Source organism: Mangifera indica, chromosome 19 (assembly GCF_011075055.1).
Source record: "Mangifera indica cultivar Alphonso chromosome 19, CATAS_Mindica_2.1, whole genome shotgun sequence".
NCBI classification, from domain to species: domain Eukaryota; kingdom Viridiplantae; phylum Streptophyta; class Magnoliopsida; order Sapindales; family Anacardiaceae; genus Mangifera; species Mangifera indica.
In genome coordinates, this window is record NC_058155.1 from 5,282,537 (window position 1) to 5,296,074 (window position 13,538).

The following is a 13,538-nucleotide window of genomic DNA, read 5'->3' on the forward strand; positions in this document are numbered from 1 at the left end:
TTATTCACTTGCAAATTCTTTTCTCTAATCAAAACCCTTGCTCAATACACTTTGTAATTTCATTTGCATTGGGTTGTACTAAACTTTAACTTTCATATACACTTTTTGAGAGAGATCATATTTCAATTTCATACTAAAATTCGTGCTATAAAAGAGTGAGGTTCACTCTTGGAGGATTAGAAAATCTCTAGTGAGAGAAATTGAGTTTTAACATTTGTAAAGGTTAATAGCACCTTAGAAGCTATTTTGGTTGTGAAGAAAAGTTTGGTTGAGGTTTTGGTCAACCAAGGATTAGTGGAATACTCCAAGGGAGAAAGCTTGGAGGAGTGGACGTAGGCCGGGTTGAGCCGAACCACTATATATCGTGTGCTTGATTTTCTCCTCCCTTTAACTCATACTTTATATTATGTTATTTTGATTGTATTGATTATTTGAAATATTTTTATTATTCTCATAAATTGGATTAAAAATAGGCAATATTCATTGATTTGAATAAATTGTTTTAATTCTCTAAATTGGTAAAGATTGTTTAATTCACCCCCCCTCTTAGGTCATTCGATCCTACAATGATCCCATTAAAAATGGAAACACACGGGGAAAGAGAAAGATTATGTTAAGAATAAAAGAGAGCTTATAGCAATAGCCCTCTTTCTAGCACCATATTGTTGTTGCAAAAATTGCACCAAAATCTGAAGTACACAAAATCAGTGACATCTAGATGCTAGAGTCTAAAGTGTTAAAGCAAATAATACAAGTAGTATTGATCATATGAGTGTATATAAGGGCAAACTCTATGGTATAATTATTGATGAGTGAAATAAAATAGAAAATAATAACAAGAGTTTAACGTACTTATTGTGATATAATCTTAGCTTATTCTGTCCGCACTCACTATCTATATTTATAATGAAGAGTTCGCATCTGAGTAAATGTGCTTTTTATGTGGTCAAACTAAACACTTTAAAGTCAACCCTCGTCATATGACCAAATGCAGTGGATAGCAAACAATTACTATTTGACTTACCAACCCAAACCCTATAACAGATTCAAGACTAGGACATTAGGACCAATGACCAACAATCATGCAATATAAAAACTACTTCTTATAAGAAAGAATATATTTGTAATTTTAGAACAAGCCCTAACCAATTCCCACGTCACAACATCTTTATAATGGTCATCAACCAAAGACTTTGGCTTTCACATATATAAAAATATCATCAATATATATAAAGGATTAGGAGGAGAGAAGGTGAAAACTCAAAGAAAATACTAAAGATATTCTACATTACTGTTAACCCAAAAAAATAAAAAACTGGTGCTACATAACAAACTAGTAAGAACACTATAGATGTAAGTATACTAATCATTGAGTTGAACCATATAAAAGTTTTGGTATCACGTCTTTTTTCTTTAACCTTTTCTTAGTTAATCTCTATAATCATGTTGCACACCTATAGTAGACTTGCTCAAGTCTTCTCAAACTTTAACTATTGTTATTGTAATCTATCTTGCAAGTATCTAAAGTGCATATATTAGTTGGTGACAAAAAATTGCATCAATAATAGTTTTAAGAGTAATAATGTAATAGTGGCTTCAAGATGTAATAAAGAATATATGCACTTCATTAGTTATTGTTGAATTCTAGAAAGACCGTTCCATGACAATAAAAAAAACTTATCTTTACTATTGAGTTATCACTACAATTGTGGTATACATGGTCTCAATTGTCTTGTTATAAGGCTTCTAGAAAGTAGATGATCATCCTTGAGCTTTTGGCCTTCTAAACTCAAAGTCACTCTTTGCTAGTCATAGTGTCAATTTTATCTCATGATCAACGTACCAAGAATTACAAATATACATTGATTAAATGTATTTCTAATCGTGAATAAATAAAGTGAAGTACTCATCAAAGTACATGATAGAAAAACTTTGAATCTTGCTTAGCAATGATACAATTTCGACATTCAATTTTGATCAATATGTTATTTTTTTTCAAATCATTAGATACACTCCAACAAATTAGCTTTTTCTATGTACACTATACAACCATTCATTTCTAACAATGCAATCTATTGTTAATTATAAGAGTTTATCATATTGATATTAGATATAAAATACTATATAATGCACTTATTATTCCGAACAATACTATAATCTCATTCTTGCTTTGAGCCAAAATTAAGAGGTTGAGTTATAACAACAATCACAAATAATGAGATTAAGTAAATTAAGCTTAATCAACAAATTATGTATGTCCTTGATTAAACTTTCATAAAAAATCTCAACTCTCCTCACATATGTAGGGTTTAATTTTTATATCAATCAATGTATGTTATAAATATATTATATAAATACAAATCAATGACATAAATATATATTAATAAATGGTTTATCATTCGGTTAATATATTTTTAACCTTAAGCCAATTATTTTTAACCTAAACCAATTTAAACTATAAATTTTGAATGGTTTAATTCGATTTTATGATATGAACCAATCCATGCACTCTTAATTAGTCGCAATATGCTAAGTCCTTGTTGATTAGATTCATCATTAAGACAAGATTATTAACTTAACCGGCTAACACTAGTTTACAACCATTATTTTTCTATATATTGGGGCTTGGGATGTTAGTAGTTAACTAGTTTACTGTCATTACCGAAATAAATAAATTATTTTAATCAAAATTGAAGTCTTTAGGTTAGTGAACGTTGATTATCAAGTTTAATAGTTTATAGCGTAGAAATCTAAGTATTTTGATGCAGATTTAATTTAGGGTGTTTTAGAGCTTGGTAGTGCCGATTTTGAATTTTTTTTGAAATAGCTTGAATCTTTTGTGATTTGGATGAAATTTGTTAATGAATTTGTGTTAAAATAGTTGTAGAATCAATTGTTAATAAAATTGGGTTTGAAAATGAAAGATTTAGGATGATTGATTCAATGACCACATATGATTTATAGTCACCACGCAAATTGCACGTGGTATGAATTTTTGGTTATCTTTTAGTGCATGGGGGAGGAAATTTTGAAATAAAATTGGCATGTGTGACTTTCGTGGTGGGGGTTTATATAGAGAATATAATGAAAAAAAATTGAAATTGAGAAAAATTGAAGTCCATGAAGAATTAGATTGGTTAAAGAAGAATAAATAAACAAAAAATTAGAAAAAAAAAGAGTTAAAGACTTTTGCCTTCGTCGCTCCTGCTGCAAAGGCAGAAAGCTTTGGCTATTGCTTTGGTAGAAGGGTTGTTACCTTTCTGCCATTTGATTTTTTTTAATTTTTATTTTTTAAATAGTAATGACCGAACTGATCCATGAGTTTAATATGAAAACCCATGACTCAACCTAAAAGACCCATAGACTAGGCCCTGTATGCTACAATATTAGGTCGGGTCTTATCGGGTTGAACTTTAAATTCATGCTTTAAATTGAACCTTCATTTGACCTAGCGTAAGTAACGTGTCTAACTTATAGCTTAAGATTTTAGAATATTAGGATTTCAGGTTGTGTTTTAAGGGTTTAAGATTCTTCGTAATAATGACCATAAATAAATAAGAGGTGGAGATATCAATCGCAACTAATAATAGTAAATAAACCAATTCAAATCACGAATTTTGAATAATATAATTCAAATCAAATCATTCTATGTACACCCCTAATTAATCACTATCGACTAAGTCCTTGTTGATTAGATTAATTTTAAGGATTGACTTTTGACAAGACTTTTAACCTAACCACATAACACTAGTTTGAACCTAAGCCAAATTATTCAAAATTTGAATTGCATCCAAAAATATTTTTGCTAAAGTTAATGGAAATTAAGTGAATATGTAGAGATAAAAAGAAAACTGAGTGAATATGGAGATGAGTGAAGATAAGAAGAGTTTATATTATAAAATTCAAGATGTTTATATTATAAAATTTTGGTAGAAATATTGTTAGTCAAAAAATAAAACTAAGTGTCAAATTGCAATTTAGATAAAAGCTAGTGTAATTAAACATAGAGTAAAACTATATGCACACAAAATTTGTGTGTAGAAAAATTACATTAATTAACATGACAATTATTTAGTAATAATGACATGATAGTATTGATATGTGACAAATGAAAAGGTATTGCCACATCAATCTGTATGATTTTTTTTTTGTATAAATTTTATGTATATAATATTACTACCTTTTATTCCATTTAGTATATCTAATTTTAAATATATATTACCTGAATTAGTTTTTAAAATTTAATTATAACCTATTTCATTAGAGTTTTCAAATTTAATTAAAATTGATCAATTTAATTAGTTGAACCTAATTTAAGAATAATATTTCTACAAAATATAATGGTATCTAAGATCGATGCCCTGCAAATGGATGTAGTCATGCGTGCAACGGATAAAATTTGATTTTGGTTAAATATAATTCAGATTTTTTAACCTAATTATTTTTGGACGTGAACCAATTTAAATCATGAATTTTGAATAGTTTAATTCAGTTTTATGATTTGAATTATTTCACATACCCTTAATTAGTCATAATATGTGAAGTCGTTATTGTTGATTAGAATTAATCATTAAGACAAGATTATAAACCAAATCATGCAACCCCAGTTTGCAACCATTATTTTTCTATATGTTGGGACTTGGGGATGTTAGTAGTTAACTAGTTAACTGTTGTTACGGAAATAAATAAATTATTAATCAAAATTGAAGTCTTTATTATCAAGATGTCAACCTTTCTTACGTATATATACAGCATAAGTATGCTCCGTTGAATGGAAACTAAATGGTTATAGCATTATTCTTTTCCATAAATTGTCAAAAATCACAAATGTTATGACTTTTTCTTCCTCGTCAAAGTTTTGACCTCAAAAACAAAATTATCTTCTAGTTTGGTTCAGCTTATCATTGCGTAATACTAAATAATTTAGAATTTTCCTTTTTTAATTTTTTAAGCCTTCATCCAGATTGTTCGAACAAATCAAATTTTGCGGCTGGATTAATTTCTTCTGAGCCAAGATAGGTTCGTAAACATATTTGTTTTTTCTGAATTAAAGACATACTAAATTTTTCAGTGTTAAACGGATATAACTAATGTTTTACATATTAACGAAAATGTTTATATATAAATAGGTTTTAAATTCATTCCTAACTTTTAAATTTTACATACCTGAAACTCACCATGTGTGCATTATTCACCATTCAAAAATCCAATGATTTTGTATGTCATCCAACAGAAAAAAGCAAAAAAAAAAAAAAAAATTTAATGAATGTTTACGATCAAGTTTGACAGTTTATAGTGTGGAAATTTACAGAAAATTTCAAAACATAATATACAAATATAATCTTACAAAATATTAATTTACCCATTAAATGGCTAAAATATTAATTTTTAGAGTCTAGGGTTTTCTGATTTAAAGTTTTTAGGGTTTTAAGAGTTCATAACTTATAATTTAAGATTTTAGAGACTTTAGACTGAAGATTGTGTTTTAACGGTTTAAGATTCTTCATAATAATGGCTATAACCTAATTCTTCCGTTAAGCCAAATTAAGAGGTGGAGACATCAATCACAGCTAATGATAGTAAGTAAATTAAGCTTAATTAATAAATTATGTATGTCATTAATTAAACTTTCATAAAAAAATCTCTAACCCTAACTCAAGTTATTATCATACCTAAACCAATTCAAATAACAAATTTTGAATGATACAATGCAATTAATCACTATCATTAAGAATTGGTTTTTGATAAGACTTTTAACCTAACCAGAAAACATTAGTTTACCATCATTATTTTCTATATTTTGAGATATGAGATGTTAATAGTTAACTAGTTTATTGTTATTACCAAAATAAACAAATTATTTTAATCAAAATTTAAATCTTAAGTATCAGGATTTCAACCTTTCTTACGTATGTATAATAGAAATATGCTCCGTTGAATGGAAAATAGCATTATCCTTTTCCATAAATTGTCAAAAATCACATATATTATGACATTCCCTTCCCCGTCAAAGTTTTCACCCATGATTGGGTAATACAAAGTAGTTAAGAATTTTCTTTCTTTCTTCTTTTTAGCCGCCATCCAGACTGTTAGAACAGATCAAATTCTGCTGCCGGATTAATTTATTCTGAACCAAGATAGGTTCGTAAGCCTTTTAAAAAAAAATTTTAAAAAAGTCCAAAATTATTCTAACATTTTTTTTAAATTAAAAAAGTCTAAAATTATTCGAGTATATTTTTTTAAATTAATTTTTTGTGATATTTTCTATTTTCAAGAGTTTTATGATATTTTCCATTGTAGGGGTGTAACTGATATTTTTTATTTAAAGATCTTTTTATGTATAGTTTTTAAATTTTTGGTCTAGTTTTTTAATAAAGCATGTATAAGAACATTGATATATATCTTTTTATTTTCTTGTAAAATTTTGCTTTGAGACAAAAAAGAAAGAGGCAACAAACATCTAGTGATCATAGGTTTACTCTAGAGCACCACTTTAAGGTGCAAGTGATGACACATGGCCATCGAGATGCTATAGCCAACATCAAGTCAGTCTTGACAGGTCGACATAAGGAAATTTTCAAAATGACATGTTTTGGACATTTTCTTTAGTCACATTATAATCTATTCAACGAAATGTTAGTACATTCTTCATTATACACAAGGAAGTGAGGGCAAACTTTGGTTTAAGATTAATAGGATTGATATCTGATTCAACTCATATTAGTTCACCCTTAGTTCAAGCATATGTTTTAGTAAACAATCTGATGTACATCAATATCTTCTACCTATCATTGGCCACAAGATCCAAGGGACATATTTCATCGGCAAGACATCAACCACATATGTTGACATAAAGGGCATAGGGGGAGGATGACTTTGATGAGCTTTGGACTCTTGTAAACATTCATATGTCGTATGTATATCGTGATGTGGTTGTAGAACATCATAATTGTTGGTTTTTGCAAATGCATCTTTAGCTTTATGGATAGTTTTTACAAAAAAAACAAAAATGCATTCTCTCAAGTGGAGAGAAAGGCTTCAAAGGTAATCAACATCTTGATCATTTATGATGGTGATAGGTGTGTTACTATTGATATGTTTGGTCTCATGCTTAATAAAATGTTGTTTTAGTCTCAATTGCTATGGAGAAGATTGCTCAATAATTAGATTAATTCCACGAATGTTGCAATCACAAAAATTTTAACCACTTTTTGTTGCCTTCTAACATATTCTATTTGATTATCATCTCTTTCTATCTATTCTCCTCTATAACAAACTAATGCATAACTTGTTATTTCGATTAATCCTACGGTGGAAATATTTAAAACTAAATTTACCATATAATTTCCAAACATAATGTACAAATATAATCTTACAAAATATTAGTTTATCCATTGAATGGCTAAATACTTGTTGGACCCCTTGGGTTTTTTCAAAACCAATTTAAGGGTTTAGGGTATTCTTGTTTTTGGGGCTTCTGGGTTTTAAGAGTTTATGGTTTACGATTTAAGATTTTATAAGTTTAGGGTTTAAGGTGGTATGAATTTATGATTTACAATATCAATTGACACCTTAATTCACCCTTCACCCGACAAAATATCAATTCACTCCCACATAGTAAATTATCAATATACCCACTACATTGTATATATCCATTTCAAAGTTTTTTCTACGTATCCATTCCAAAGAGTACTAAATATACTCTTTCGAAAACTCACTATGAAATATGGCAAATATCATTTTACCCTTGAACGGTGAAATGTCAGTGCACCTCTTACGTGGTAAATACCTATTACACATACTTTGAAGTTCTCTTATGTTTCGTAACTAATATAGAACAAAACTTTATAACTAAAGTAAAAAAAATATACTTTTGAAATATTCGGTATGAACTTTGACAAATATCAATGTACTCCATGTATGGTAAAATATCAATTTACCCACTATGGTAATTATCAGTTTGCTCCCTCCCAACATGGCAAATATTTGTACCCCCCACATAGTTTTATATATCAATAAACCCCTTCTAGCAAAATATCCATTTACTTCCACATGGTACAATATTAAATAACCCCCGCATGGTTAATACATGCACATGTTAAAATATCACTAAGCACCCAACATTTTTCTATCATTCCACATTTTGAAACACAATTCAAAACTTATATTCAACATACTACGAAATAGATAATACATAATCATCAAATATAGATAATTTTAATTTAATTTTCATATAAATACTTGGACATAATATACTTTATTCTTTGGAATCAAAATCATAATGTTGAAATTTGAGTTATAGGGTGAAAATGTGAAATTTCAAAGCTTGTATGATGTATATGTCATGCTCTTTTTGTTGATATAAGTTTAGGGTTCATATAGAAGAGGTAGAGGGTAATTTTGATACTAAATTAAAAGTTTTGGTTATGTTTGTTTAACACCTAAAAAGTTGATCAATTTTGGTTAAGTCCCTAAATTGTGGTATATTTTTTTTTAATTTCCCATGTTTACCTACTATATATTGAACTTGTCAATATTAATTCGTCTGCTGGTGATTTATGCTTGGAGATATTGGAATCATTGAAGTAAAAACCGGCTTCCAGAATAAAATATGGAAATCTAAGCTATCTAGACAATAAGTCTCTCTTTACTTGTTTATTAATGGGAAAATTTACCAATCACATTCGTTTACTTTTGTTCTAAATTAAAGAGGTCGACTTCAAAAGGCTGCATAGCAGTTAAATTAAGTTGAAATAATCAGAGTGCGTATATGAAAATTAGACTGCCACCCAACACACATGATAATTTTTTATTCTTGCTTAGAGTGACAGCCAATAAATTGTCATTTCGAGTTAATATAATATGCCGGCATACATATATATCTATACACATAATTGAAGACTCTTTCAAATAAATTAATACAGACTTAATAACTCACTAAGAAATTGAGCTGGCCATCATAAATATATATATATAGACTCCCTTCAATACTCAATTCAGTTAAATTAATACAGACTTGTTAAATCACTGAGAAATTGAGGTGGCCATGAAGGTCTCCTGTTTACAAGTCTTTAGCATTCTACTTTTTGCTGGAATCCTCCACTGCCGTGCTCATTCTCGTTACACTTTTGTGGTAAGTTTAGCAACAGTGTAAAACCTCTAAATGAAAGCCATCTCTTCAGCTACTCTTCTTTTACAATGCTCTTAATATTAATAACTACTTAATAATTGTCGCAGGTGGAAGAAACTCGATACACAAGACTTTGCAGCAATACTACCATCTTGACGGTGAATGGAAAGTACCCAGGACCAACAATTCACGTACACAGAGGAGATACAATCATTGTTGATGTTATCAACAAGGCCAAATATAACATCACAATTCACTGGTAAAAATTTGATACCTCTTTTTTTTTGTCTTTCATATGTTACACCTAAACCTTTTTTTTTTTTTTTTGGGATTTTGCAGGCATGGAGTGATGCAGCCTCGGAATCCATGGTCTGATGGACCTGAATGGATAACACAATGCCCTATTCAACCAGGAGCAAAATTTACTCAGACGATAATATTTTCAACTGAAGAAGGGACTCTTTGGTGGCATGCTCATAGCGATTGGGCTCGAGCCACCGTTCACGGTGCAGTAGTAATATACCCCCAGAAGGAAACCACCTACCCGTTTCCAAAACCTCATGCCGAAGTTCCTATCATATTAGGTCGAGCTTCATTATATTAGTAAAGATGCTTTGATTCGATCGTTTTTTAGCATGAATGTTCTGATTTAGGGCTTATCATTGCTTAAATGAATGCAGGAAACTGGTGGAAGAGCACTATTTATGATGTGTATAATGAATTTCTTCGGATCGGAGGCGATCCAAATGCGTCAGATGCATACACGATCAATGGTCAACCTGGTGATCTTTATCCGTGTTCAAGCCCAGGTAAAGAGACAAAAAATTTAATATTTTTTAAATTTAATCGCACTTTTATATTCTACATTATAATATTAGTCCGATTATACAATTATATATTATAATTTAACATGGGTTAGATTATTGTTAATGTAAGACCTATTCAAGGATGATGTCCTGAGTTGAAAAACATCGGAACCTTGGGTTAAAATTTCACGGGTGGATCTATGGGCAAGCCGAAAGTAGACAAACGATAGGTCAACTAATGTTTAGCAAGTGTCAACTGTTACTCTAACTGTATCTAACAAGAATGATGGGGTATGTATATAAGGTAATACATATCCAAGTTACATTGGCTTGTTATATTTCAAATTTTGGCCAAATATGAAAGTTAATACCTTTCATTGAAACTAATTAAAGAATTAATAAAATTAGCATAATATTAAAATTTTTAAGATAAAAACCTAGATATAAGCGTTTGACACACTTAATACCGACAGAATCTTGGTTTTAGTAGGTTGTCAAAGCGTGTGAAACTTGCCAAAGTTTTATAGCTGAGTATGTACTTGGTTAAAATGAATTTTTTATTGTTAAGTTAGTTCGGGAATATATTAGAGAGATCTATTGATTTCATACAGAAATTCATAATAAATTTATAGTAGGTTTAAGGATTTATAAAATAAGAGCAAGATTTCCGATGAATTTAATATCAATTGATGATTTAATAAAGCATCACGTAGCAAAAATAAATAAATAATCATATTGTACTAGATCGAATCAGGAGATGTAACTTACCAAAAAAGGAAGAATGAGGAGATCTTAATTTATAATTAGAAGAAATATGTAATAATATAAATGTTGGGAGATTAAATGATTCATAATATAATATAGTTTTCGTTTCTTTACAAGAAATTCAATTTATATATATAAAATATTCACCCCTATCTAATTAACAAGCTTTCATTTAATTTACTATTTGCAGGAACATTTACCCTAAACGTTGACTACGGCTTGACTTATCTTCTCCGATTAATCAACGCCGCCATGCAAGACATGCTGTTCTTCGCAGTGGCAAATCATTCTCTAACAGTGGTAGGATCCGACGCCAGCTACACAAAGCCCTTCACAAGCGATTACATCACAATTTCGCCTGGCCAAACCATTGACGTTTTGCTGCACGCCGATCAAATGCCTGGCCGCTATTACATGGCAGCCAAAGCTTACGCCAGTACGTTTAATTATACTTTCGACAGAACCACCACCACCGCCATTATTCAATACAGTGGAAATTGCCCTCCTTCGTCAACTCCCTCGTTCCCTAATCTTCCTGTTTATAATGACACAAATGCATCAGTGAGTTTCACTGGAAGACTTCGAAGCTTAGCTGATGAAAATCACCCTGTCGATGTCCCAATGAATATTACCCAGAAATTATTTTACACTGTTTCGGTGAACTCATCTCCATGTCCTAGCAGAACATGTTCGGGGCCAAATGGAACGAGGCTTTATTCTAGTGTAAACAATATAAGCTTTGTGAACCCATCCATGGCTATACTGGAAGCTTATTATAAAGGTATCAATGGAGTTTTTGGGACTCATTTTCCAGATGTTCCACCAATGGAGTTCAATTACACAGCTGAATATTTGCCGTTCGATTTACAGGCAGCACAACCGGGCACTGAGGTGAAAGTGCTAGATTATGGCTCTACTATTGAGATTGTTTTTCAAGGAACAAGTCTTATTTTTGGGGCAGATAACCCCATGCATTTACATGGATTCAGTTTCTATGTGGTTGGATGGGGGCTCGGAACTTTCAACAAAGATAAAGATCCATTGACCTATAATCTCGTTGATCCTCCTCTTCAAAACACCATTGCTGTCCCGATAGACGGATGGACCACCATTCGATTCAAGGCAGATAATCCCGGTATGTTCTTCACCTTTTTTCCTTATCAATAAAAATTTGCCTATTAATTTTGAGTATATAAATGGTATATATATAATCATGTAATTAGATAATTTTTAATTAAAAACAAAGTAACACTCAATTATATAATGTGATAAATAAATGTATATATATTTATAAATTTAAAGTAGACATGTATAGTATTGTTCTTCTCTTATTATTCTAATAACCTTAACATATGCTCTAAGTAAACGTTTATAAAGAAAATTTTCCTTTATATAAAACAGGAGTATGGTTCATGCACTGCCATTTGGATAGGCATGCGAGCTGGGGGATGAATACTGTGTTTATAGTGAGAAACGGCAAAGCATCAAATGCTCGTATGTTACCTCCTCCACGTATGCCACCGTGTTGATCGCAGAAGCTATAGCTTAGTTAAATTATATAGGAATTTGATCATCCATCATTGAGTAAATCTATTCTTTCGCCGCTGTAATTTCAATGAATAAATTATTGAATGCTTGCAAACTCTGTGCAAGCATTTGAAATTGTGGAAGAGTTGTTTGACATTTTCCATAGATTCAGTTTGAAATGTATTCTATATAAAGGGATTGCCAATGGATTTCAATTCAATATTGCTTCTTTCGAAACTTCATATTGTTAAAATATAAATAATTTTTATTTATGATATGTTGAATTGTTTAAATAATACATGGATTTATATTTATTATAGATTGCATATAAAAAAAACAAATCAATATATAATAATGTATAAAAGAATTCGGATATTTAGAATATCTCTTGACTTAAAAAGATTTTATCTTTAGAATATATTATAGCATAAGAAACAATATATTTAAAATATATTTCAATATATTTTAATGCACATAATGGGTTTATATTATTTTGTCATTATTCTGAAAGACTTTTTAATCTAATTCAATGGGGTAAAACTATATTATAAACAAGTAAATAACGTAATAGAATTATTCAAGTTTATGTGAGTTATATTCACAATCGCAGGCAAACCCTGAATTTTTCCTGTCCAATTTCGTGAGCAATGATATTAACTCCTACCTAATCTACAGATTCAAACTTTTAATACTAAATATATGTATTTCTCTTTTATATATGGCTTATCCTTTGAAGATGTCTAATTGTCTGATATAAAGAAGTCTAAGGTGCAAAAATTTCTGCAACCACTAAAGTATATAAAAGGCCAAAGGACTTCTTCTCACCCACAGTTTAGTGTTTTTCTAAGTTTCCATCCATTAACTTTAAAAATCTCAAACACTCATCCATTTGTTAATTTTTTTAGTTATTGTCAAGGGTAAAATTGTCATTTAACAAAAATATTTTAAAAAACAAAAATTTATCACATTCTCCCCTAGGATTAAAAAACCAACATTCCAACCCGCCACCCTGCCCAAGGTTTGAAAAACGACAAATTCCCTCCTAGAGTTTCAATCACCTCCTCTCTAGTGAACAACAACTTCCCAACAGTTAGCGTTCTCCCTCTCAGTTGATTTATCTCTCCCTTCTGGTCTCTTCGCCACCCTCCCCTTTTCAAAAAGCAATAAAGACGTGTCTAGAATGCTTCAGATCTAGATGAACGTCGTTTGCTGACCAACATCTTCATTTAGGGGTTTTTGTCAGTCACGTGTTGTTCCTTGATCTGGCTGAACGTTGTTCACAAAGATCAAATGTTTTCGTCTTCAACAAA

The 13,538-nt window shown here is 30.2% G+C and overlaps 1 protein-coding gene across 1 annotated transcript; it reads left to right on the top strand.

Moving 5' to 3' along the window:
* The first annotated feature begins 8,982 nt into the window (after positions 1–8,982).
* On the top strand, positions 8,983–12,417 carry LOC123203686 (laccase-14-like). Its single transcript, XM_044620132.1, has 6 exons — positions 8,983–9,133; positions 9,238–9,389; positions 9,470–9,714; positions 9,811–9,939; positions 10,892–11,836; positions 12,103–12,417. Exons 1-6 carry the CDS (start codon positions 9,047–9,049, stop codon positions 12,228–12,230), a joined length of 1,686 nt encoding a protein of 561 aa, XP_044476067.1. The 5' UTR covers positions 8,983–9,046; the 3' UTR covers positions 12,231–12,417.
* The last annotated feature ends 1,121 nt before the right edge of the window (positions 12,418–13,538 follow it).

What these genes read in the sequence shown, in the direction of transcription:
- LOC123203686 (XM_044620132.1), top strand. Translation starts at nt 9,047, where the DNA reads ATGAAGGTCTCCTGTTTACAAGTCTTTAGCATTCTACTTTTTGCTGGA. An exon ending in ATTCTCGTTACACTTTTGTG is followed by an intron (nt 9,134 to 9,237) that starts GTAAGTTTAGCA and finishes TAATTGTCGCAG; the next exon opens with GTGGAAGAAACTCGATACAC. An exon ending in TATAACATCACAATTCACTG is followed by an intron (nt 9,390 to 9,469) that starts GTAAAAATTTGA and finishes GGGATTTTGCAG; the next exon opens with GCATGGAGTGATGCAGCCTC.